Raw genomic sequence first — 26968 nt, forward strand, 5'->3', positions numbered from 1 at the left:
AAATCAAATATCATTCTACCAACAAAAAAATAAATAAAAGAGAATCCAATATCCTACCAAAAAAAGGAATCCAATTTTTACAAGTCTTCTTCCCAACAGACTATCGAGCATTGAAAACAAATTTACCAAAAAAGGAACTAAAAGAAAATAACTTTTTTTTTTTTTATCCCACCAGAAATAAACTAAAGAGATTCTCATTAATGCAGTTTTCTTAGGCATCTCAATGGAACAAACTTCTTCCACCCAACAAAAAAAAAAAGGGAACAAATTTCGAAGCTTACTAGTGCTTTTGGAGACTTACTAGAGCAATCTATGAATATAAGGAATCCCTCGTTTTGATGTAGTGTAATGCCCCAACCCACACTAAGCCACATTATTATCTTCTTTAAGACGAACCATTCATGGGTTTAAAATATATAGTAGCCATGGAAGGGGTGTTAAAGGTTATCAATTAGCTTATTCTCTCCCCATTAATCAATATGGGACTAAAGAGCCTACCCATTTCAACGCTTCTCTTATTTCTTACCCAACTTGCTAGACTCACTAAATATGGTTCGTTTATTAGGCGTGACATTCTCCTTTCTTACTGCATAACATCTCGCTATTGCTTTATATGATGTCAAGATCTATTATGATACTATTTGTAATACCCTAACCCCACACCAAGTCATTATATTGTTTGCATTGAGACTAATCTACAACTGCTTTAAAACACGTAGCGACCATGGAAGGGGTGCTAGAGGTTATCAACTAGCACAGTCTCTTCCCTTTGGTCACTTAGGACAATAGCCTGCCCCCTTAACGGCTCTCTTGTTTCTAGCCCAATCTTTAGGGTTCAACAGATCTAAGCCGTTTATTGGGCATAAAATGTGCAGCATGTCGAGTTTTGTGTCATCCGAAGACTTCTCCATAAAAAGGGATTCATCATTTAGTATACATTATAATGGTGTCAATCCCAAGCTCACACCAATTTGCCCGACCGTTTAAAGACCAATCTGGCATGCACCAATTATTAAACATGTCAAGCCCTGAGCCCATCCCATTTATAAACAGGCATTACATGGTGCAAGGGGTAAGCCCAACAAGGACCAAGTCGGACTGACCCATTTACAAGTATGACTTGCCCTGAGACTTTTACTCCGACCGTTTATTTGTATAGTTTGATTTTTTATTTTTTGATAGAATAAGGTATATATTGATGTTTTGTCAATCATTGAATGTAATTAAGTGTATTTTACAAAAAAAAAAAAGTAATTAAGTGTAGTATATTTTCTAAATTGATGATGATTTAATAAAACATATTCAAATATCTTAAATATAAAATAATTAAAGATCGTTTAAGGCCTGTTTAAGGCTTTATTGGTACATTGTCCTGTTTAAGACATGATTATAACCTAATTAACCTGACTATGAGAAGTTCGGCTAAAGTATGGAACATGGTTAGCAAAAACGGGATCGGCAAAAAAAAAGAAACGGACGATACGGGTTTTAAATAGTAAATTTTTTTCAAATGATACGATAAAAAAAAGCATAGAACAACGAAAAAGGAAAACAGATGGCACAAGTTTTAAACGTGTAGATTTTAAACAATCAGGACCAACAAAATGGTAGTATAATCATATAAATGAATGAATTATTACATTAATACTTGCATCTAATGTTCAAAACAACTACATTATCCAACACTAATGCATATATATTTCATATTTCATTATAAGTTTTATGACATATAATTGAATATTATCAAAAACTAGTAATAAATTCATATACCACATATGTCAAAGTTTTATTGAGCAATGTGGCGTGGCTATGATGTTGTTCATTGTTATCGACATAGTCAACGCACTATTAGAATAATTTATGTTCAGTTTGAGTTGGGAGTCATTACTTTAAAAACATTTTTAAGCAAATGCATCAATTTGTATCACAATTTCCAGGTCCATATATTGATATTGAGTTGAAAGTGAGATCATGACAATATATAGGCAATTGAGTTAGCTTTAAGTCAACGAAAGAATCAAGTTGATCAGATGTTGGGAGAGAGATATATGATCAATTAAGTAGACATTATGTTCAACGAGTTAAGTCTTAAAAAATGCAAAAAAGCGGGAATGTGTTTAAACTTGTTTATAATGGAAATGCTTGTCGTTTATAGTTTTTTCAAGTATATTTGAGAAGCATACGAAAAAAAGTGTTTTTAAACGGTAAAAAACGAGAATCTGTTTAAACGGAGTTTTAAACACGCTTTTGCTAATAGTGGTCTAGAACCCAAACGAACCCGACATAAAACTGACTCATTCCTTAAATAGATAAATCAGGATCCAATGATATAAGCATACCAAGCCCAACCAAGACTGACCTGACCCAATCGATTGAAAACCCTAATTACAATAGTAACCTTCGTGCCAAAAGATATTGTGATTCTGATTGGGATGTTCTACATCATAGGGACTATTTTGATTTAATGGAAAAGTGGAAAAAATATTTGGCGACTTAAGCGTGTATGCGTGAGTCATGTGGCCCAATCAAATATGGTTAAAAGAGTTATTATTTTTTAACCAGCGTTAGTCAATAATATTCTGTACGACGTTTTTATATTGCTAACGTGATTGGCATCACTCGCGAATGAGTGAGGCTAGCAAACCCTCGATAAAAACTATAATAGATTCTGCATCACTCTCCACCCCTCCTTCTCCTTCTACAGAGATTTACAGATCCAACATCCGAGACCGAGCTTGGTCTCGTTCACTTGAGAGTTGAGAGTTCACATATTAGTTTTCGCACTGCAGAAGAAACCTTGCGCATTTTTCTTCTTCGCTCTACGCAATTGAATTTCTTCGAACATTTGCAATCTCTTATCATTTAGACCAACTGGATTGAATTGGATCTGTGGCTTCCCTGTCACGATCTCGTAAGGCCGATAGCAGATCAAGCGTTGCCATCTGAAAAATTTCTCACCGAGAACCATAACTTCCTGATTCTGGGAGTTCTTAGATGTAAGTTTGATTCTCATTGTCTCTGTGTGGTTTTTTTAATGGAGAAAACCGGCTACACGATGAGATCGAAATTTAGCCTGATTCATGAATTATAGATCGTAGAGAATGGATGCATCTTCCCCGCCGGGAAGCTTCTCGGTGGTTGAGAGGACAAGCAGTAATAACAGTTTGGCTCTCGGTCGAACCAGTTCGGCTTCGATCAGGTCGCTTACGGAGCACGAATCGTCTGCATCTTCGTCTTTTGGTGGTAGCCAAAGCTTAGCTTCGATTCTGAACAATCCACACGTTGGCAAGTCTGGTGTTTATGGCTCTGATGCTTCTTGGGTGGGTTGGTGGTCTTCTTCGTCAGGCGGTGGTCCTCCTGAATTGGCCCCTTTGACGCTGAACAAGGCGGTCTCCTTCACGGAGGTGAACCGATCCGATTTCCAGCCTTACCTGGCTTCGATCTTGGAGTCATATGCAAAATTCGAGGACATCAGGCACCATGCCACTAAAGAAAATAGTGACTCGGTTGAGACCAGTTTGGCATCCTTGAATTCTTTGAGTATTACCGGTGCCGGAGAAGGGGAGGTCGCCCGTGGTCAAGGCGAAGCTCTTGTTGCGTGTCTGAGGGAAGTCCCGTCTTTGTATTTCAAAGAGGATTTTGCGTTGGAAGACGGGGGGACATTTCGTGCGGCTTGCCCTTTCTCGACTCTATCGGAGAATGTGGTGTTGCAGGAGAAATTATCGCAGTACTTGGATGTTGTCGAGTTGCACTTAGTGAAGGAGATTGCGCTTCGATCGGATTCTTTCTTTGAAGCTCAGGGGCAACTGCAAGACTTGAATGTCAAGATTGTGGAGGCATGCGGTCGGATCCGCGAACTGAAGGAGACCATAAGGCTCCTAGACTTGGATTTGGTTGATTCCGCCAGGCAGATTCAGGAGTTGAATGCGACGAGGGGCAATCTGTTGGCTCTCCAACAAAAACTGAGGCTCATCTTAAATGTGAACCAAGCCCTTTCAGCTCTGAAGCTGGTAACTGACTTGTTTCCTTTTATCATGTGCGGGCAGCTATTTTATGTTCATTGTCTGTAATTCCTACGTGCTCTTTCTGTTTCTCAGTGGTACTGAATTTCTGGATAACATAGGGGTCACAATACCCGGATTGCTAAATGATGCCTGAGTCATGAACCTGTGCATTCAATATCCACAGCTTCTGTGCTTGATTTGTTACCTGATTGTGGTGGGCTTGCCCTTGTTCTATCTTGTCCTGTTTCTATCTGCATATTGTGTATTTGAGGGCATAGCATACATCGATTAATGTACTCAATTGCCCCATGCTGGCACAATGACCAAGCGTTTCCTAAATTTATTATCCAAAAAACCGAACCTTTGTTGGATTCTCTAACGAGACCTGTGGAATATAATCCCACGCTGATTATAGGTCGATTAATGTATCGAAGATTGTGTTTGCAATAGAATCTTATCTGGGTGCCTTTTCACTATATCTTATCGTATATAACTATATTATATATTCTTATTTTTATAGTGGTGCCCCAGGTAGGCAGCCAGCATCCTATTATATCCAGACAGTTAGTTACCTTTGCATGGATCTGATTGTTTTTTGATTTCTTCTTATTATGTCCTATCGTCCTTTTGTTGGGGCCCTCCCCCACCACGTAAAAGAGGCATTGCGTTGATGTCTGGATGCCATGATAAGTAGGCAAGGGCAAGTGTGAGTAAAGTACCTAGTCCCAGAGCGTATAATTAGATTGGCAGTTTGGAATAATAGATCCTTAACAGGTAAGAGTATGAAGCTGGTAGATGTTACGAGGAGAAGAAGGATTAATATTACATGTATATGCAAGACTAGATGGAGGGCTAAAAAGCTAAGGCATTAGACAACTTCAAGCTTTGGTATTCGGGAGATCAAAGTAATAGAGGTGGAATTGCATAGTAGTGGACAAAGATCTAAAGAATGATGTAATGGATGTTAAAAGAGTTGGAGATAGAATTATATCCATCAAGCTTATGATAGAGAAAGAGATTGTCAATATAATTAGACTGTCTGCACCCCAAGTAGGATTGGATGCATATAGTTACATGTTACAACTTGGGACCACATGGATGGATTAGTGAAAGGTTGTGACTAGGGTGACAGGATATTATAGGAGTGACTTGAATGAACATGTTGGGAGAAACCCTAGAGGCTACGAAGAGGTGCATGGAGGATATGGAGTGGGGGTGGAATGAGAAGGGGATATTAGTTTTAGACTTTCTGGTAGCATATGATCTATCCATAGTAAACATTTTATTTGAAAAGAGAGAGGAGCACCTAGGTACTTACAAAAGTGGACAACATAGCAGCCAAATAGTTTTTTTCCCAACTATAAGGCCCGATAGATTGTTGTGTAAGGATTGTTAGGTTATACCTAGGGAGAGCCTAACCGCTCAATATAGACTGGTGGTCTTGAATATGTGTCTTAGTTCGCAAAAACGTAGGCTAGGGAAGCTTGTTTGCCCTAAGGTAAGGTGGTGGAGATTAAAAAGTGATTTCTTGGACTCATTTATTGATAAAGTGGTTAAACAAGGAAAGTGTGACTTTGAGGGAGACACTGACATGATGTGGATCGAGATGATGGTTTGTATTAAGAAGGTTGCTAAAGAAGTTCTAGGGGAATCAAATTGCATTTGTCTGGTTCCTAGGGAGACTTGGTGGTGGGATGAGGAGGTCTTGGCAGCCATTAAGACTAAGAAAGAATGAAAGATAGCTTTAAGGCTTGGCAAAGGATTGAAAAGGTAGAAGATAAAAAAGGTATTTTGCTGTCAGAAATGAAGCTAGAAGATTGTGGGGAGAGCAAGGGTGAAGAAATATGACGATCTTTATAATAATCTGAACACAAAGGAAGGGAGAAAAGCTATCTATAAGATAGCTAAACTGAGAGAAAGGAAAAGTAGGGATTTCGATCATATTAGAAAGTGATGACGCAGAGTGCTAGTAAGGGATGAGGACATTATGAAGAGATGGGATGAGTGCTATTGCGACTTACTAAATGGAGACAGTTCGAGTAGGAATAGCTCAGAAGATTGTTTTATCCATCAAGACACTGCATATTATAGATATATATAATAATTTGAAGTGGCTGAAGTTGAAGAAGCCTTAAGAAAGATGAAAGTAGGTAGAACACTAGGCTCAGATGAGGTCCCAATAGAAGTGTGGAAGAGGTTAGGATCACGTGGGATATCTTGGTTAACCAAGCTTTTTAACATGATAAATAGCAGAAGGAAAAGCCAGATGAGTGGAGGAGAAGCACTGTAGTCCCGATCTACAGTGATAAATGAGACATTCAATACTATAATAACTATAGAGACATAGAACTAATGAGGACTATGAACCTATGAGAGAAGGTTATTAAAGTCCATTTGAGAAGAGAAACTACTATCTCAGAGAACCAATTTGGTTTTATGCCAGGTAGATTAACAACAGAAGGAGGCTCATGGAAAGATTTGGAGCTGATAGGAAGGATCTCTATGGTCTTTATTGATCTAGAGAAAGCCAATACTGAGGCAACCTCCTTTTTTGTTAGGGTGGTGGGTGGGTGTAGTTTATGAATCCACTTCTTACTTAAGTTGACTCAGTTAAAGGCTCACCCCCTTTTTTTGGGGGGGGGTTTGGTAGGGTGAGGCAACCCCAATGTTAGATCTCACGAGGAAAGACTCATACTTTGGAAAGGCAAGCTTTTGTCTTATAGTGAGCTCTTGAGAATGCCAAATTTATGCTTCAAGCCTTTTACTTATATTAGTCGAGGACTTTTGTGCTTCCCCAATCCACCATCAAAGTGGTTCTTCTTTGCATTTTCCTTTGGAAGAGAGTGGATTCAACCAATTTCCTCCATCCTCCCCATTGGGCTTCGGTTTATCTCCCTAAATCTGAGGGTTTGAGAAGTATCAAGGAGGTTAACGTTGCCGGTATTCTCAAGCTTCTTGAGTCTACTCGTCCCCCCTTTGGAATGACTCCCTTTGGACTAGTTCTCCACCCTCTAATGCCTTTTGGGTCTGGAACAAAATCCAAAATATCAGGTCTATTGATCTTGGGCCATCTCCACCTCTATTGGCGACGACACTTTGACTTCCTTATGGTTTGACTCTTGGCATACTTCAGGTGTGCTTTTTTTGGTGAGCTCAGAAATGTTTACTCCTCTGCCTTCGGTAGGGATGCCTCAGTAGCTTCCATCATTTCAAATGGTGTCTGGTCCCCCCCATCAATTATTTGGTTTGACCTGCCATTGCTGCCCCTGGTCATTGTAGAAGACGGGATAGAATTACTTGGCTTCCTTCATGCACAAACATGTTTAGCTCCTCCTCTACTTAGGACTTAGTCAGATCAAAAGGCACCCTTGTCCATTGGTGCAAAATTGTTTGGTACAAAGGCCACATCCCCCTACACAGTTTCATAGCTTGGTGTGCCCTCTCCAACTGCCTCCCCTGACAATCCTTCCTTATCTACTGGCACATATAGGCTCCTCCCTCTTGTTGTCTCTGCTGCAATGTTATTGAAGATGTTGACCACATCTTCTTCTCTTGCCCCTTCTGCTCTGCCATTAGGAAGAGATTCCTTGGTAACTGCTAGCTTGCTAGGAGAAGAGTTCTCCACCTTAGTGACATTGTAGGAAAGTCTTGCCTTTTGTGCCTTCATCAACCATATATGGATTGAGCGAAATTTTCATAGATGGACATTTAACTCTTGGTCCTTCAATAAGATTTGGAATGCCATCTATTTTGATGTTAGTTTTAAACTTGCTTTGCTCCCTGCACCATAATTAAGGAATTCTCCAAGGAGTAGGCTTATTGTTGTGTTTTGAGGTCTCCCCCCTTCCGTCTTGCTTCCCCCTCCCCCTTGATGGTTTTGTTCCTTTTTTTGGCTTGTTGTTAGTCTCTCTCTCCCCTTTGGGGCTTTGTGTATTCTTTTCTCCCTTCTTTGGTAATTATTCACACACCCCCCCGCCCCCAAAAAAAAAAGTTGGCTAAGTGAATTTTTTTTGGGTGAATAATAAGTTCATTACCAAGGAGGACAAAAAAGGGAATATTATTGTAGCACCCCCAAATCCGGGTGAGATATGAGTGCAGGCCCTTGCGGGCCACCGTTAAATAACGGCCAAAACCTGTCTTCTCATCCTTCTATAACCAATATAACATCAAAGTACCCTTGCAATTCATCTTAACATTTTAATGAACACCTGTAATGGCTAACATCAATCATCTGATAACTATCTATCTATCAGTTCAATTCTGAATCTGTATCTGTATCTGTATCTCAATATACTCTCAACATTTTCTAATATTCCCACTATATACATTAAATCTCAAACAAGCTAACAAAAACACCGATTCAAATCTGTCTTCTTTAACTAGTTGAAGAACCTGTGTCCTTCCCTTTGAATCTCCTGATACATTCTGCACACTGGTACTCTGTACATACTCTGTAAGAACATATATAACTATAGGGTGAGCTAATTAGCTCAGTGAGAACAATGCAATCATATCTATGCAATAAAAACATTCTTTTCTTGAAATCTTGTCATGCTCATGTTATTGCTCATAAAAACAATCAATTTTACTCTATATACATTTCTGATCCATTACAGGAAAAACATGACCAATAAAAACCTGGTTTTGATTTTCTGATTTGTCTGGTTATCTGTGGAAGTAGTTCCCTTTATATTCCTTATATAAATATATTTCATTCTTTTCTTTCCTTTTCTCTTTTCTTTACTTGTTCTCTTTCCTTTGCTTAATTTTCCTGAGTCGTGAATCCTGACCCTGTTTGGTCACCAGGATTCTGGGGAGGATTGATTCTCACCCTGTCCGGTCACTAGGAGCTCAAAGTCCTGGGGAGAATCGACCCCCGCCTTGTCCGGTCATCGAAGTGCCGGGGAGGATCCCTTCGTCACTCTTTTCTTTTTCTTTCCTCTTTGTTGCCTTAATTCTTTTCTTGTCTTGTTACTTTACTGCATTATTACTAACTTAATCTTGTGTCTATCATGCCTCACCCTTATAATCAATCAAGAAAATAAATATCTTAATGCATTTAAAAACATAGACTAATCTTGGAGGCAGTGATAAGCATACAATACTGGAAAAACATGCAAATTAATGATAAGTTGGCTGATATGATGGAATTTCCGTCCATAGTTGTCACGGCGTCAAATCGATCCAAGGCGGTGGAGGGGTGGCTAATCGATTTGGCGTTAAATCGCCTTTTTTGGCGTTGCCATGGCGGTCAAATTGCCCATGTGTCATTTTTTATATTCCCTATTTTTTAAAATTATTTAGTATGCTACTTTTTTATTTTTCCTATTTTTTAAGTTATTTAACATGCTACAAGCCTAGAATATATACCCTATAACATATAAAACCAACATTAAGCAACATCAAATCATAAAAAAATCAACATAGCCATATCATGTCAGTAAAAATCAATATGAATTATTGACTTATACAGTAAACCATTAGAACAACATCAAAATCCAAAAAAAATTCAAATCAGTAGTCAGAAGCAACTTAACAAGTGATCCAAGAAAGGATTAAAGTAAGGCAGTAAAACAAGCAATCCAACACTTCGATTCAGAACTAATTCTATATTTCTATTTATGCTGTTATGAAACATTAACCATAGAAGAAGGAATAGAGAAGGAGAAGAACTGAAGTCAGGAACAGAGGAGGAAAAAGAGAAGCAGAGTAGCCGACTAGCAGAGAAGAAGAAGAGTAAGAAGCGGAAGACGAAGAAGGAGGAGAGAAAGACGTCGCAGGCCCTTAGGCCCCTTACCTTGGTCTCGGAGATGGAGAAGGAGAAGGAGGACGTCACTCGCAGTCGCAGGCGGAAGCTTCAAGGGTTCAGGTTCACTGCCGGATAAGGAGAAGGTCACTCGCAGGCGGAAGGCATCGACTTTTGAGGGTTCACTGTTCTTCAATTTGAGAAATTGATAGTTGAGACTCGAGAGCCTTGAGAAATTGGTAGTCGATTGGGTTTTCTTCTCTTTTCTATTTCACCTAACAATAAAAATACAAGAAAGATAATATTCAACATTGTTAGCAAGTAAAAAAAAAAAAAAAAAAAAAATACAAAAAGCGATTGATTAGTATAATAGGCATGCGATGGCATCCATAGCGCTGCCATGGCGACGCCTATACGACCATGGTGGCCGCCAATCGTGACTCCCATAAATCGTTGTACTGCCATGCCCTCGAATTTCCGCTGGGATGCCAAATCGCCGCCTAGGTGACGCCGTGACAACTATGTTTTCGTCACCTGTAGACGACGTCCAAAGGTAACTGAAAAAAAATGTTTTTGTTCTCTCCTAATCACGTCACCTACATAAGCACACCTTCCTTTTCTTAGGATTTAATTACTTAACTATAACAATAAACAATCTAAAGTTACATCATTATTTTAAGATTCCTCTACTTCAAGCACCAAAAGCCATGGTTGGCACGTTAACATATCACTTGGCCTCTCTACCAAGCTTTTCATTCAAAGGTCCCTTAAAATAGTCCCTTATAACCCTCCTCACGTTCTTTATGTGTTTCAATAAAATGTTCTTAACTTGTCGAAACAATACTTTAACTTATTGTATGGATTCAGCCATGTCCTTGGTTCATGTCTTTAATATAATCCGTAAGGTGAAGCTCATCTGGTTGAGGGTTATTGATTTCACCCTTGTGACTACGATTAAGACTCTATTAATATGGCTGCAGATATAGTTCTAACTCTCTAGGATTAGAAGGTCCACATATAAATATATAAAGGAGTCCTCCTGAACCTGGAATACGCAGCAGGCTGGGACTCTTTTCAAAAAGGTGTGCTGAAACCTTGCAAGGGGGTGCAGCAGGAACTCCCTCTATGCCTCGAATTCTTTTAGAACCCTATATAACTATGTTGCTGCTGAGTCAACATGCAAGTGGGTGTAAAATCTTCGATTATAGCTCAACAAAAGCAATAAAACCTGCTGGCCAACACATTACATGCAACATCATCATGTTGGCCAAAACCAAATTCCATTGAAGTTCTTAAAAGTTAACTTGCCTTTATTTTCTTATTGAACCAATCAATTTTCTCCATGTTGATCCACTTATTCTACTCTTCCTTAGTTTATAGGTAATATTCTTCATAATCAATCTCACAATAATGATCGGACAAAGTAAAAAGGCTTTTTCAACGGGCTATTTCTTGGTTATCAATCTAAACTAGGCATTTCTACTCTTACTTTTGCCAAACTTTTCCCCACTTATATTCTTTTAGTCCGATTTACCTCAAAGCTTTTTGATCCTGAAACCTTCCTTCCCAATTGTGGGTTATCATTTAGCCTATCTCTTTCTCATTAATTATTTTCCATATCATCCGCAAACAATATACAACATTAGAAGCATTATTACACTTGAGATTGAGTTGTTTAACTGGAATGCATCATTACAAAAACTCATAATTACTAAACACCTTACTATCCCCTTGGTAGTAAGTCCCAGGATGTAGGTACAGTAGGTAGAAGTAGGTGAGCCACTACTTCCGTTGGGTACGATGAACAATGTGATATGGGAAGCAGGTAGACAGTAGGTGTACAAGTAAGGGCCTCATTTTAAATTTTTACATGTAACGGTGACTGGGACCACAAAGGGTCTCAACCATACACACACAAACATATAAACACAAAACAGGGGAGGGAGGAGCTGGGTTTAACCCAGCCACATGGCTGGGCAGGAGCCTAACAGTGAGGCTGGCAGCACCCACACCACCCCCACCTTTCCATCCCTCTCTTCCCTTCTCTTTTCATATTTTCTTTTCTTTTCCTTTATTCCTACCATTAACACACACATACTCACATTTTCTTGTTTTCTTTCTTTTCTTTGTTGTTAAAATAGTACACACACCCATTAACCTACGTATAACCTACATGCTTACACAACACACACACACACACACACACCCAGCCTGGGAGAGGGGAAGCGGGTGTGGCTGCCGGCCAAGCCTGCTACAGACCTGTAGCAGGCTAGCAGCCCAGCCCTATTGCACCCCAGTTCTCTCTCAATCTGCCATCTCCCTCTCTCTCTCTACCTTGTAGTCTTCTTCTTCCTCTTCCCATCTCTCATACCCATGGCATCTCTCTACCTTTCTTGAAAACCTATAAATTGAAACCCAAAACCCCAATTTAAATAAATTGAAAGAAAAATCAACTTACCTCTTAAAGATCCCACTCCTTCCACTTTATAGAATATTCTTTCCCTACTTTTTTTTTTTTTTAAAATAGTGGTAAGTTAGCCACATGGGCACGCACCCATGTATGAAGGGAGGGAGAGCTGGTGTTCGGCTGGGCAGCAGCCCAATCCCATCACACATCTCTTACGCTATCTCTCTCATTCTTCCATTAACACCTCCCCCACCATCTACCCATTCAGCCCTTTCTTTAAAAAAAAGGAAAAAAAGAAAAAAAGTAAAAAAGAAATTGAAAGCCAAAAACAGAGTTTCACACAAGGGTTTTTAAACTCATAAATTTTTTAGGAAACTATGCTTACCTTGTGAGATAGATGCACACCCTCTCTTGGATTTCCCTCTTCTTCCTTTCTTCTTTTTTGTCTTCAATTTTCTCCTTCTCTCTTATTTCTCTCCCAAACAAAGCCCTCATTTGTGAAGAAGCCCCTACGGTTGGCCCTTTTTTTTCTTTAATTTATTTATTTTAGGGAAATTTACATCCACCTCTCCTCGCGTTTGCCCTTATTACATCCACCCCCTTCGCATTTTGTTTATTACAAATAAACCCACCCAACCTAACACCGTGAGAGAAGTGTTAGTTTTTTAAATAGAAAAGATAATTTTACCCTTCTTCTTCCTCTCCTCCATTTGCCCAGAACTCACCCCTCTCTCTCTCTCCTTTCCATTTGCACAAAACTCACCTCTCTCCTTCTTCTCTGATTTCAGTCTTTTCCTTGATTTCCAAATTGATTCTCTCTTTCTCTCTGTGTCCGAGATCCGTTTATTCTTTCATAGGCGTTGAAGATTCATTTGCTTATGAGCTGCTCCAATTGCCACACACCGCTGCAACTCCCGCCGGGTGCCCAATCGATAAGATGCGCCATGTGCCAAGCCATAACCCACATTGCAGATCCCCGCAACCTCCCTCCTTCCCACCATTCCTATGATTACCGTCGTGCCCCTGCACGGTTGCACCACCACCATCGCCACAGGCATCAGCACCTGCTCCTTTCCTGTACTAAGCCCCTCCTGGTCCTCCCCCTTCTGCCCATGGCCGCAAGAAGGCGGTGATATGTGGCAAGAAGATCTTATGTGAGACGAATCCTATGTGTTTCCATCATGGAAACTCTGAAAAGAGAGACCGCCAGCACCTATCCTATGAGTTTTTTCCTTAATCAATCGAAGACGAGATTTTGACGAGAAAGAGGGAGATTAATCGATCATAAAACATTGTTGGTGTAGAGTCTGTTAAGGACTCTAGAAAGCTTTGGATGGTGGTGGAGACAAATCACACATTTATTTACGAGCGGTGGCACCGACTGTTTCAGGAAGTCTGGAAAGAGTGGAATCCTGTGGAAGCTTTGTTAGGGCACCGAAGCAAAATCCCTGAAAAGCCTAAAACCCTATATTGACCGGAGCATAGGGTTTTGGATTCAGGTAGGCATGCTTTCTTGCTATTCTCAATCGTTAGTTTCCCACCACTAGTAGTCATAGATGATCAAGAGCAGTTCCTCTTAGATGTAAATTTACTTGTCGATGATTGTGATGAAGGGCTAACTTTGAAATAGGATTTACAATTTGGCTGATCATAGTTTGTTGGCATCTATAGACAATTAAGTCAGTAACAATTACTATATATGTGCGATAATTTTCCTTTGAGTTGATGTTGTTATGCTTCTCACCAACAATTTTTAGAATGCTGAACTGAAAATTGAATTATAGTATTTGCTTGTTTGAACATCAAACCTTGAGGGGTTTTCCCTTTGCTACAGAGAGAAAGAGATGATCAATTTGGAAATCAAGGAAAAGACTGAAATTAGAGAAGAAGGAGAGAGGTGAGTTCTGGGCAAATGGAAAGAAGGAGAGAGGTGAGTTCTGGGAAAATGGAGGAGAGGAAGAAGAAGGGTAACATCGTCTTTTCCATTTAAAAAACTAACACTTCTCTCACGGATGTTAGGTTTGGAGGGTTTATTTGTAATAAACAAAACGTGAGGGGGGTGGATGTAATAAGGGCAAACGCGAGGGGAGGTGGATGTAAATTTCCCTTTATTTTATTATGAAAGGTCCTAAATACCCCTCCTTTATTTAATGCTTACCTCTAAATTTCCTTTGACTTGGGTACCCTTGTCCTTAACTCCTTATAACTTGAAAACTCATGCTTGGTCCAATGAACTGTACAAATCTAATTAAACCTATTAAACTCAAATTGATCCCCAAATCTTTTAATTAACCTTTAATTAAATATAAAGTGTGATAATTTAACTGGTTATTTCTCAATCTTACCTTTGGGGCATTAATTTCTATCTCTAGTACCCGTCGGAATTGTTCGGTTTACCTAACAATCATCATATAAAAAAATTAATCCTTACTTTGGGGATGGGGTATTACAATACAAACCCTAGGGGAAAACAAGAACAAAAGAAAATAAAAGAGATGCTACAAATCCATTAATGGGTAGGGGGAGGGGCAAAAGAAGAGGGGGGAACCACATGAGGCTATTGTTGGCCTATTCCTAGTGGATTCACGCAACTGCCGAAGAGGAAATGATCGGGCCTTGGATGACATAAAAAAAGATGGCATTCCAAATCATATTGAAAGATCTAGAGTTGGAAGTCCATCTTTAATGATTCCGCCTCCATCCAAAGGTGGTTGATGGTAGCACAGAAGGCGGGCTTCCCCTGGTCACAGATAGAAGGTCCAACAAAGGTCATGTCTACCTAGATCCATTCCCTGCAAAAGAGAAAAATTCTTCTCCTACTAGGCCAACATTTAGAAATGATATTTTACCAAACAAAGGAAGAGAGAGAGCAATCGAAGAAAAGATGATTAGAGTCATCAATCCCATTCCAGCAGCCACAACAAGTCGGAGGGACATTGAGATACCGAAAGAGGAGGAAGGATTGGGTAGGAAGACAATTGGAGAGAGCTCTCCAGGCTGTGAAGCTATGTCGAGGGATGCAACCTTTGAACTAAACAAGCTTGTGCCAAGGAGCAAGGGGGGAATGCGATGGAGAGAATTCTAGGTCAAAGAAGAGAAGATGCCTGACGGGTCAGGGGACCAGATGACTCTATCTCCACTGCCTGGAGAAGAGGGGAGGGGTGGGAGGGAGGAAGAGATGGGGGGGACTAGGTACCATTCTGAATGATGGAGGAGACAAAAGCTTGTCTATCCAGTCCAAAAGAGTAGACAATCCTGGCTCCAACAAGGGGAAGGAGGACCCCGGCCCCAGAGGGATGCTTGCTGTCTAGGCAAAGGGAAGTGGATAGGTCATCCACAATGATGGGTTGGATGGCATGAATAGCAGTGGGACAAAGGCTAAGAATGTGACGCCAGACCTAAGAAGCATTGGAGAGAGGGGAGGCTGTCCAGAGAGAGTCAATTCAAAGAAGAGAAGAATAGACCCAAGCAACCCAGATGCTATTGTTTATGGTAGCCAGCTTCCAGATAAGTTTAAGAGTTCCAACAGAGTTAACATCACACATTCTGTAAAGGCCCAGGCCCCCTTCATATTTGGGGCGTCTGACGGAGGACCATTTAATGGGATGGAGGAATTTAGCTGAATCAACACCTTTCCATAGGAAGGAGCACATAAGGTTTTCAACAGATTTAATGATGGACCGAGGAAGCTGGAAGGAGCGAGACCAATAGGACCAAGTGAATTTTTTTTTCTCCCAATTCCTTCTCTTTCCAATGGAAGCATTGTTGGAGCTTTTCCAATACTTAAATTATTGATGTCAGTATTTTGAAGATAGATATATATACTATGCACTTGCTAAAAGTACTTTCACAAAAGATTTTTTAAAAAAAAAAAGGAAAGTGATTTTCCCCCTTGTAAAAAGCCATCTTCTTCCACTTGCCCCAGGTAGTCCATTTTTTTGTTATTAGATTCCTCATTGAAGGGGATCTCATTCCGACTCCTACAGGCAAGCTCAAATATGCAGCATTTTTCCCCCTCCTACATGTCTCTCGGTAGTGGTATTTCTCTATTATGGCTTTATGTTATTGCGTAACTGATATGCACTTGGTTATTTATTTACAATAATGTTTTGTGGATTAGATTTATTATGGATATTCCTCGTATAACTGTGTTCACGAATCTTTTTGTTTCCCTTGTGTGCAGCTAGTTGCAGCAGCAGATTGTGCTGGAGCATTGGATGTCATTGATGACTTGCAAAATTTATTGGTAAGTTCTTAAATCTATAGATGAACTTTGAAAAGAAAAATTGTGTATTGTACTTTCTAGCTTGCTTTATTGGCATCTTTGTTATTCGAGGACAACTACATTATGTTATGATTTTTAAATAAAATCAGCCCATTTCTTTCATTTTCCTGCATCATCATATAACCAGCAACACATGCATTTTTTTTTTCTGAAGGGCAATGGGAAACAGATTTGGAAGTTGTAAATGTAGAGGACGATCCTAACACCCAAATCATGTCAAAAGGATTTGTTACTGCATCTGCCCGCTTTTAGTCTTAATTTCGGATGAAGTGCTTTGTATTCTGCAGTACTCATTTCCATTTCACTTCCTTCCAATGCTCCTCGCCCCACTCCATCTGCATTTGGATGAAGGTTTTGACAGACCACCTTATGGGTTCAATAAAGTAAATTTTATCGCATTTAAGGTCTATAGCCTTTTGATATAGAACAACTATAAGGAATAGGAGTTCAAACATAAAGAAGATACAGCTTACTAATTCCTCCCACCCCCCACCCAAAAAAAAAGGACGGTGGGGGGGGGTTAAACAAGGGACTGGTGGTTTCCCACTTTGACTTAGCTTTTCTATACTAAAACACTATGTTCCCAATTTAAGATATCCTCATCTTAGCCCTTCGATCATAGATTGAGTGATGGATTGCAACATTGCAAAAGTGTGGCTCCTAGGCCTCTTCAGAGGAATAAAGGGGCCAAGGTCTTGGTTGCCTTTAGCCTTAGAATACTCTCCTAGGGCTTTGGCCACCTGGATGCTCCTGCATCGGTTGGTGGTCAATTATTTCATTTATTTTCTGGAATTACTGCCAACAATGTTGGCTTTGTCCTCAGTTGTTTGCATTGATCTAATCTGCTTTCAGATCTAGATCTGGCTTTTCAGAATGGTATATGCACTGCCAGCACCGGCATGGGAGAAGAATCGGTGAGGCTTTTATCAAAAACCCTCACAATCATAGCAGGGCTTATCACGTTGCTAGTACATCACTTAATGGACTTGCTGAGGCTAATGTCTAGTTTGCAAATGGCAATGGAACGATAGTCCATGATTCCTATATATATACTCCTTACTTCTCAGTATTGGTCAATGGCAGTCCAGCGGGTTATTTTCATCCTTGGTGGGAATCGGTTAGGTATGCCCTCTCTCTCTCTCTCCTTACATCTTCACCCTAGCTCTTGAAGTCCTCTCAAGGAGTCTCCCTGATTGCACAGATCAGCAGCTTATCTGTCCATCCCAAAGTGTAAGGCTCTTAAGCTTTCCACCTTGCCTTTACTGATGATCTCATGATCTTCTCCAAAGTATCTATTTCCTCTCTTGAGACCATTATGTCTTGTTTACAATACTTTGAGGATCTGTTGTACCTTCACATCAACCCTGAAAAATCTCTCTTGTTTTTGGTTGGTGCCTTTGATGTTGGCAAAGCTAGTTTGATTGAGAAGTCAGGGTTCTCCATTAGCCATCTTTCAATCAAGTATTTGGATTGATTCTGGCCATATTTTTAGCTCACCATTGCACTCCCATGATAGATCTCATTCGGAAGAAGCTTTAGCTTTGAAAAGGAAAGCTTCTCTCCTAGGCTGTTCTCTTGGTGCTTATCAGATCAGTTCTTCAGTCATCCTACATTTATTGGTTCATTGTTTTTGGTTTGCCTTAGTCCACCATCAAAGAGCTGCAGTCTCTTATGTCTGCCCTCCTTTGGAAAGGATCTGATACCTTTAGATTTCTTTACCATATAGCTGGGCTGATGTCCGTCTCCCTAAGGAGAGGAAGGTCTTGGTCTGAGAAGAATCAGAGAAGTTAACTGAACTGGTATTATCAAATTGATCTAGAATCTTGTGATTATAAAGAAAAGTATATTGGTCGATGTGAGCCTCCTTTGTTCTGATTCTATTTGGATTGCTCCTGCCTAATCTGATGCTTTTGGGTATAGTGCAAGATTCTAAAGCTTCGGCCTATTGCTCTCGGGTCCATCTCCATCCAAATCGATGCTGGTGCCTCCACTTCTCTTTGGCTGGATCATTGCATCCCATGGGGGGGGGGTCCTCCACTCAATTAGTGCCACAGCCATGTATAGTTTGGGCCTCTTCAAATAGTCTATGGTTGTTGACATCATCAGTCTTGTTGACTGGGTCCTTCCGGCTTCTTCTTCTCCCCTGCTTTTAGCTGTGTGGAATGCCTTACCCTCCATAAGTAGAAGGCCTCAAGGTTTCCGTTTCCATAAGTAGCAGGCCTCAAGGTTGAGCAACAATGTTATTTGGATTGCAGTCTCTTTGAGACTTTTCAGAAACAAAGTGGTTTAGGACTTCTTCCAGTCTCAGGGCTCCTTATCTTTTTGGCGCAAGATTGTCTGGTTCAAATACCATATTTCTTAGCATAGCTTTACTGTGTGGCAGGCTCTTTCCTACTGCCTCTCAACACAGTCTTTTCTCATTCACCATCAGATCGTTCTCCCCCTCTTGTTGTCTTTGCTAAAATGCTGTGGAAGATATTGATCATCTTTTTTTTGCTAGCCTCTTCTCCTCTTATATTTGGAAAGGGGTGCTAGCAAAATGTTGGCCAAAAAAGTTAAAAGGATCCTTCTTTTTCAGGGAGAATGGATTTGGGTGGACATGTCCTTTGCAAGTTCAACTATTTGTGATATATGGGTAAGCTCACCTTCAGTGCTGCCATCAACCAGATTTGGATGGAGCGAAACATAGGAAATGGTCCTCCAGCTCTAGATCTTTCCAATAGATTTGGGACACCATTTCGTTCGACATTAGGAACAAGTTATCTTCAGTCACCTCTCGTCGTACCAACTCCCCAAGGAACATGCATATTGTTGTGTCTTGGGGATTACCTCTCTCCTTCTACAACACTCCTCTTCTCCTTGAGGATTGGGTTTTGTTTAGTTAGGAATGTCGTTTGTATTCTTTTTTTTTTTCTTTCCTGCTTTAGGGTCCCCCCTGTTTCTCCTCTCATTTTGGTAATGAACTCTAATTCACCACCCCGCCCCCCCCCCCCACCCAAAAAAAAAAAAAAAAGAAAAGAAAAGAAAAAAAACCAATCTAAAAATGTGAATTTGGTATCCGACAGGCTATCAAGTGCATGAGGCATTACAAATGGTTGTTTTTGGAAAAATCCACTGCAACTTGGAGATATGAATAGGGTATTTCTTATCATTAGACTCCATGGATTCTTAATTGTGTGGAAATTGTTAAAACGGGCTTGACCAGTAGAGGATGAACAGATTAATTTGCTTAATACCCATAAGCCAACCTGACCTAGAGTCTTACAGAATTTGTGGGCCATAAGGGCTAGTTCTAGCTCATGTCAAGGATCGACATCTTGATCTCAAGGCCAGTTTCAACCAAGCCCCAAACTGAGATATGGGTCGAAACAGTTGAAACCTGGTAATTTCTAGGCAAAACTCAACATGTTTGGGCTGGTCAAAACTACCGAAACTGGTTAAAATTGGTTGGAACTTGGTATTTTTTAGTTGAAACTGGTCGAAACTGAAATATGCGAAATATGATTGAAACTGGTCAAAACTTGGTATGAGTCAGTATCGACTCAAGGTTTCGTCTTGCTTTCTGTCGAAACCGAGATCTGAGATGATGAACCATGGCTCATATTAGGTCTCCATACATCATTGATGCTGCCCAGCATGTCAGGTTTAATGTGAAAAAGCCCCTTTTTGTCCATATATGTTGCAACAGAAGGCCTGGCTATATTAGTTCTTAAAAGGGTTATTTTTGGAATGGGCCTGACTTATAAGGCCGCAGTTCAGGTGACTTATAAGAATGCGAGTTTTCATTTCTTTATCTTAATTAATTGCTTTTTTAGGAGTTAGCTCCGGAGTTTGAGTCTGCGAGGTTCTTTACTTGCCTCATGAGTTATAAATATATAGGCTGCTGTCAGCCATTTTAAACACGTGGATTTGCATTGAATGCTTATTGGTTCAGAGTATGCTGAATCATGTGGTCTTTTCCCATGGTAATGGCCTTTTTTCTTTAAACTATTACTTGTTTCTAGTTGCTACTAATCAAATTGAAGCTCTTCTACGTGGAAGAGAAAAATATTTTACTCTTCTTGGTCCTTTTTCTCTCTCATTGGACCTCTTCTCCTCTTGCTTGTATTCCTTGTGGGCATTAGAGTTTAAAAAAAGGAAAGGAAAAGAGAGATGCATTATATATATATATATATATATATATGGTTATGGCTAACCAGACTTTCTTTTAATTTTTTCTTGGGGATTTCGGGTGGTCTATTGCCAGACTCTGTGACAAGCACCATTTTGTTTTCACAAGAGTCATATGATTAATGTTTACTAACTGGCTTGCTCAGGAAGAGCGCTCATTCTCTCTTCTTGATTTATTTACCTAATTGGATTTTGTTTTTGTTTGACAGGATGGTGATGACCTTACCGGTCTTCATTGCTTCCGTCACCTCCGGGACCAGTTAGCAACATCTTTGGATTCCATAAACAGGTGTGTAGTAACTAGTATGTCTTGACGGCCAATATGCTTGAAGCAGATGCATCTTCAAATCAGTGGACTGGAATAGAGTTAACACGATTTATTTTTATACTGGAAAATAGTTAAATGGTTGCAATATAAAAAAGAAAAGAAAATATGAACGTGAGAGTTGTGAACCAAAGGTGCACAGAGAAATAATGGTTCCATTTGAATGATCGTTGAAAACTTCTGCATAAACATTGTGGACAATTCATATCAATGTGTGGAATAAATGAACTGTTGATATTACTTGTATTTAATAGGCGAAAAACAAGTTTCTCAATCTGTCAAAATCATAGGGCATGTGTTCCTCTTGCTTGTATTTATAAAATTAGAGGTTGTGTTACAATTATAGTAAGTCTTGGCAATTAAGTAGCTTACAAAATAGCTACTATAGAAAACAAAAGCAACTTTCTAGAAAGAAGATCTAGTTGCTTAAATACAGAAGGAAAGAAGCATAAAATAGTAACTACTAAGTGGCCATTGACTAACAATTATGCCCCATTACAGAACATAGAAACTAAAGTAGTAGTAGATCTAACCAAATATTTCAGCAATCTTCTAGATAATATTCTATGCACACATCACATGGGGCCCACACAAATCTTATCTCCATTTAATCTTCTAGAATATCTTCTGTGCAAATCTCCTCCTAATTTTCTAAAACAAACAATAAACACCGGAATTGAAACTAACTACTTAATCTTGTATAGGTTTAAAATCCCTAATATTTGGGCTTATAGGATTGGCCCATTACAATAGTAAACCCAAAAATACTAAGTCCATGACCAATATAACCCATTGGGCGCTTAAATGCCTAACTTACACCAGAAGTTCAGTTGGACCCAATAAACTAAACCAAACCCAAAACAACAGGCCCATCTTCTATTCTTGCTGGAATTCTGCATCATTTGCTTGACACTCTTCTTATTGTGAAATGGATAAACATGTTATGTGTTTGTTTCCTCACATTTTTCTCGGTAGTTAAGATATTATTTATTAGGAGCAAAGCCGCCTCACTATATGATATTTGTTAAACAACTACAAAGAAGGGGTGGAAACAAAAGAAACAATACAGAGAAGCCTTAGCCCCCAGGTAGGGGGCCGCAAGGAATACAAAGAAATGGGATGGCCCCATGGATTAATAATTAGCCTATTTCGAGGAAAATCGATACTCCGCGAAGAAGCAAGACTGCAAGAGGAAGCTTGCTTTTGGAATCAAAAGCTATAGAGGCCGAAATCTGCTAGAGGGACTTGGAGTTGGGGTCCTCTCCTAGACATGTTTTGCCTCTTTATGTGAGCGAGATTGGAGTATGTTTTCGCTCATCCACTCTAAGAGGCGGAACCGATTAGGTTCCTAGTGTCTTCCTGACTTGGTGTATAAAAGAGTAACCTAGTGCACAAGGCTCCTGCCACTGCAGGGTTTGGGAGGGGCAAATGTACACAGCTTTACCCTCTGCTTCCCAGGAGAGGTTGTTTCCAAGTTTTGAACTTGTATAGGGGGCTGTATTGGCGAGATCCAACGGTGAACAGCTGCCCAAAAGAAAAACCGCCTGGAAGGCCAAGGACCTTTAGTACTATACCCTACCCCCGAAACAGCAGCCTTCGTGCCAAGCAAGACCACCCTTGCCCCTTTCCTTTCTCCATTCAGCCTCCTTCTTTGCTTTGTTCCAATAGAGTCTAAGGTAAAGCTAAAGTGGTTCGTATGCCTACTTTACCTACTTGACGGAAGGGAATGAGCAACGTTTAACCAACATGTGGCAATAGTGATGTGTATGTGCAATGAGGCTGAAGATGCAACACATATGCATGGGTATAGAGAATGATAGGAACCATATTGAGCTTTTTCAGATTGAGCCATATGACGAGGATCCCTTAGTTGGCTAGGTGAGGGATAGAGGTGACTCGGTGATGGATCGGCCTCGGGTAGCTTGGCCCATAGATAGCGGAACAGATGGGTGCTGATGTGGATGATTTCATGGCTACAAAGGTTAGGTACACTCCCCTCGACCATTTGAATCTGCACTTGACAAGGATGATGAGGAAGAGGACCTTGAAAGGTTTACTTCCTTTGGTGGTTAGACTCGCATCAACCTATGGAGGTGATGATGATGGTGGTGAATATGCAGGAGTTTGAGAGTATGACCAAGCAGGGGAGTTGCCAGATCCGATGTAACTCAGTGGGGAGTTTGATCATGCCACTAGGGGTGTCAATTTCAGGCCCGACCCGACAGGCCCAACCGAGCTTGACACGTTTATGGCTCGACCTGGACCCTACGCCTGACAGGCCCCAATCTGTTTACGAGCCCCCGACTTGGCCCGACATGTTTATCCCGATTGTTTATACGTTTATTTTGGTTTTTTGGTTAGAATAGGGTATATATTGATATTTTTATCAATTACCGAATGTAAATGAGTGTAAAGTCTTTTCTAAATTGTTGATGGTGTAATAAAATATATTAAAGTTTTTTAAATCTGAGACAAAATTAGAGACCATTTAAGGCCTGTTTAAGGATTTATTGGTGCATTAGCCCGTTTTGAGGTAAAATTATAGTCCGATTAGGAGAAGCCCGACACCCAACTGAGCTCGACATGAGACTGGCCGAGACCGACTCATTCCTTAAATAGGTAGGTCAGAATGCAAGGGTAGAGACCCGCCAGGCCAGGCTAGGCCCGACCGAGACCGGCCCTGCCCGACCAATTGACACCCCTACATGCCACACAGGATACAGATCATCGTGCACATCCATCCTTGTCACGTGCAGGCTATAGGAGAGGGCCTCATCATTGGTTTAGTCTAGATGGGCGGATTGATTGTATGGTCATTGATAGCATGTCTACCTTGAGTAAAGGGGACAACTGAGGCAATGGGCATTGGTGTGTCCTATTCTTTACTGGAGAGAGCAACGACGTCGAGGCCTTCTTGTTTAGCTTGTTCGTGAGGAGGATGGACGTGCACCATGATCTAATATCTCATGTGGCATGATCAAACATGGTCTCCCCAGTGAAATGCATTGGCTCCGACTCTTGTAGCTCCTCTGCATAGTCATACTCCTCTTGAAGTCCATTCCAAATCCTATCAAAGGAATGGAAGTTGGAAATCCATCTTCGAAGATTGTGTTCCATGGTTGATGGAGGCACAATAGGTAAGCTTGCTAGCGATGCCACAAATGGAGTGTGTAGCAAACGTCATGCCTACCCAAATCCACTACCCAAATCCAGTCTCTTTGAAGGTGAAAGATTCCTCTCTTGTTAGGCTAGCAACTATTGATGACTTTCTTTCATTTGGAGCATGGTTTAAGATCTCGGCGAGATCTCACTAATATCTCGTTTTTTAAAAAAGGTGAGACAAGATGCATGGCGATGCGTAAATTGTACAAAATCTCGACCGAGATCTCTCCTCTGTTTTGCCTCTCTACTTTTTTGAAGAAAAAACACTGAGGAGCATTTTGGTGCTTTTGCTTGAGGATCTCTATTCCTACACTCATTGAAGCTTAAAGAGTAGAGAATACTACCTCCTCATCCACATTTGGAGTTATTTTTCTTCTCAAGAACCATTTTAGATAAAAAAAAAAGCTTCTCAAACCCAATTTTTCATGTACACATTAGTGACATCCATAGTTGTCACGGCGACAAGGCGAACCAAGGCGGTGGAGGGTTGTCTAAGCGCTTAGGCGAGAAGGCGCCCGCCTTAAGGCGAACAAGTGTTATTTTTTATTTTTCCTATTTTCTAACATTATTTAGTAAGTTATATATACCTTGTATCATAAAAAATCAATATTAAGCCACATCAAGTCATTAAAAATCAACATTTAGCCACATCAAATCATAAAAAATTAACATTAAGTCATATTAAGTTATAAAAAATCAATATTTAGAGAAATGCTCTTATTTTATAATAAGTTTGACTGGTCAAATGATTTTATTTTTACTTGAGACTTTTTGTATTAGTTATAATATAAAACCAGCTTTCTAACAAGTCTAAGATTACTTAAATCTGAGTTGCAATGATAAAGTTATACTTCAGTCAAACTTATTTTTAAGTGCGCGAATACTGTTAAAATCGCCTGAATGAAAATAATTTTATGAATATCAAAACAAAATATTTTTTTACCGGACTTTTGGTTTTTAGCAATGTTTTAACATGATAGAATTTATAAAATTTTCATAATTGAGAAAAACCATAGCATTTAAAAGATGAAAATCGTCCCTATAACCAAAATCCAGTTTTTGTTCTTGGACTGGGGGGTTGACTTTTTTTCCTTTTGGAATTTGATTTTTAAACTATTTTTATTGGATTCAAATAGGGGGTATTTGCTTATTTATGAATAATATCTTAAGTAAATGAAATAACAAATATTAAAAACATTTACTTGAACGATATTTGGCATAAATAAGTGCCGAAACACAAGGCGACATGCAGTGCAACAAGGCGGCTGTTGCCTAGGCCCCAGGCAAACCGCCTGGACGCCAAGGCGTCGCCTAGTTTCAACTATGGTGACATCACCAATACTTGTTGGCTTACATCGATTTTTTATATGTGATGCATACGACACTGATCCATGGATTTATGAAGGGAAATATATTTTTCTGTTTTTAATTTTTTTTTGTTTAAATAAATGATGTATAATAGCACTGACCTTATGTTGTAATGTGGCTTATCTTATGTCATTTCAAATTTTCAATGTATGTGAATGTGACTCATCGGTCATCAATGTTAATTGTTAAACAATTAAGTAATTATCTATGATGTCTTTTAAATTCTGATGATTATGTTGTGTTATGTGTTGATTGGGGAATAGAGATACTAGCATAGGATTTGAAGAGTCGGAGACTACTTACATAGGGTACGAAGTCAAAGTACCATTTTAGGTTTGATTTTTAAAGAACTTATATTTCCATTGTGTTTAGAAGGCCTGAAATAGGATAAATACCAAGTTTCAGGAGCTACAAAGACCATATGGCCACCGAGACAAACCACCGAGTCGACCGGGGAAAAAATACATGTTCTCGGTGAGATCTCTCTTTTTTGGATCAGCGAGATGGGGGCGAGAGCGAGATCTTAAACCTTGATTTGGAGGTATTAAAGGGGCAAGAGAAGAACAAGTGATCCATGACCTCAAGAGAATTTCAACAAAGGCCTATGGTGGAGAAATGTGAATGCGCTGATGGATTAGGAAAGATTGCATGGGGAGGCAGCTGGAGAGGGCACACCATGCTGTGAAGCTATGGTGGAGAATGTGGCCTTTGAGCCAGACAATCTTGTGCCAAGGGAAAGGGTGGGGGGGGGACCTTGAGTTTGACAAGATCCCAAGCTGAAGAAGAATTGAAAGTACCTGAGGCTAAAGGGAGTCTAACAACATCAGCTTTGCTACGGTGACTAGGGGGTATAGGGGGCAGGGAGCTCCATAAGGGGGACAAGGGGGACCATGCACCATGAGGGATAATGGAAGCGACCATGGATCCTCTGCCAAGACCTGATGAATAAATAGCTCTGGAACTCACCACCGTGTAGACGATACTAAAAGGATGCCAATTGTTGAGCCAGAGGGAGGTAGAAAGACCATTGTCAATCTTGGACGATGTCGCCTCAATAGCAATATTTCTAACTTGCAGGATTCTCCAGCAAACCCAAGATGCATCCTAGGAGGTGGCAACTGGCAATAGACCAAAGAGAGTCCCTACGAAAAATCCAGATAGTGTCCTTCCTGGAAACAATTTCTCAAATCAGATTGATAGTACCGGCGTGGTTGATGTCCTTTATTCTTCTCAAACCAAGGCCTCCTTCAGATTTGGCCCAACTGATAGAGTGATAGGGTGAATTTGTGTAGAATTCTGGCTGAATCAGCTCCCTTCCAAAGAAAAGAGCACATAAGGGACTCAACCGCCTTGATTATGGGCTTAGGGAGATCAAACACACACCACCAGTGAGCTCCAGACGACGAAGTTTGGCTTTCCCAAGCTGAAGCCTTTTGCACATGAGGTCCAACATCGGAGTATAATGAGGGCTGTCAATCTGGCCGTGATGAGGGGGACAGGG

The 26968-nt window shown here is 40.2% G+C and overlaps 1 protein-coding gene across 1 annotated transcript in view; it reads left to right on the plus strand.

Annotated features, from left to right (window-relative positions):
• The first annotated feature begins 2623 nt into the window (after window positions 1–2623).
• The window catches only part of LOC122084898 (vacuolar protein sorting-associated protein 54, chloroplastic), a 77740-nt gene continuing 53395 nt past the window's right edge, over window positions 2624–26968 (plus strand). Inside the window, 3 exon segments of the mRNA XM_042653318.1 lie at window positions 2624–4010; window positions 16341–16403; window positions 20822–20901. Coding sequence (XP_042509252.1) covers window positions 3102–4010; window positions 16341–16403; window positions 20822–20901 — 1052 coding nt within the window. The 5' untranslated portion in view covers window positions 2624–3101.

This window comes from Macadamia integrifolia, chromosome 7 (genome assembly GCF_013358625.1).
Source record: "Macadamia integrifolia cultivar HAES 741 chromosome 7, SCU_Mint_v3, whole genome shotgun sequence".
NCBI lineage: Eukaryota > Viridiplantae > Streptophyta > Magnoliopsida > Proteales > Proteaceae > Macadamia > Macadamia integrifolia.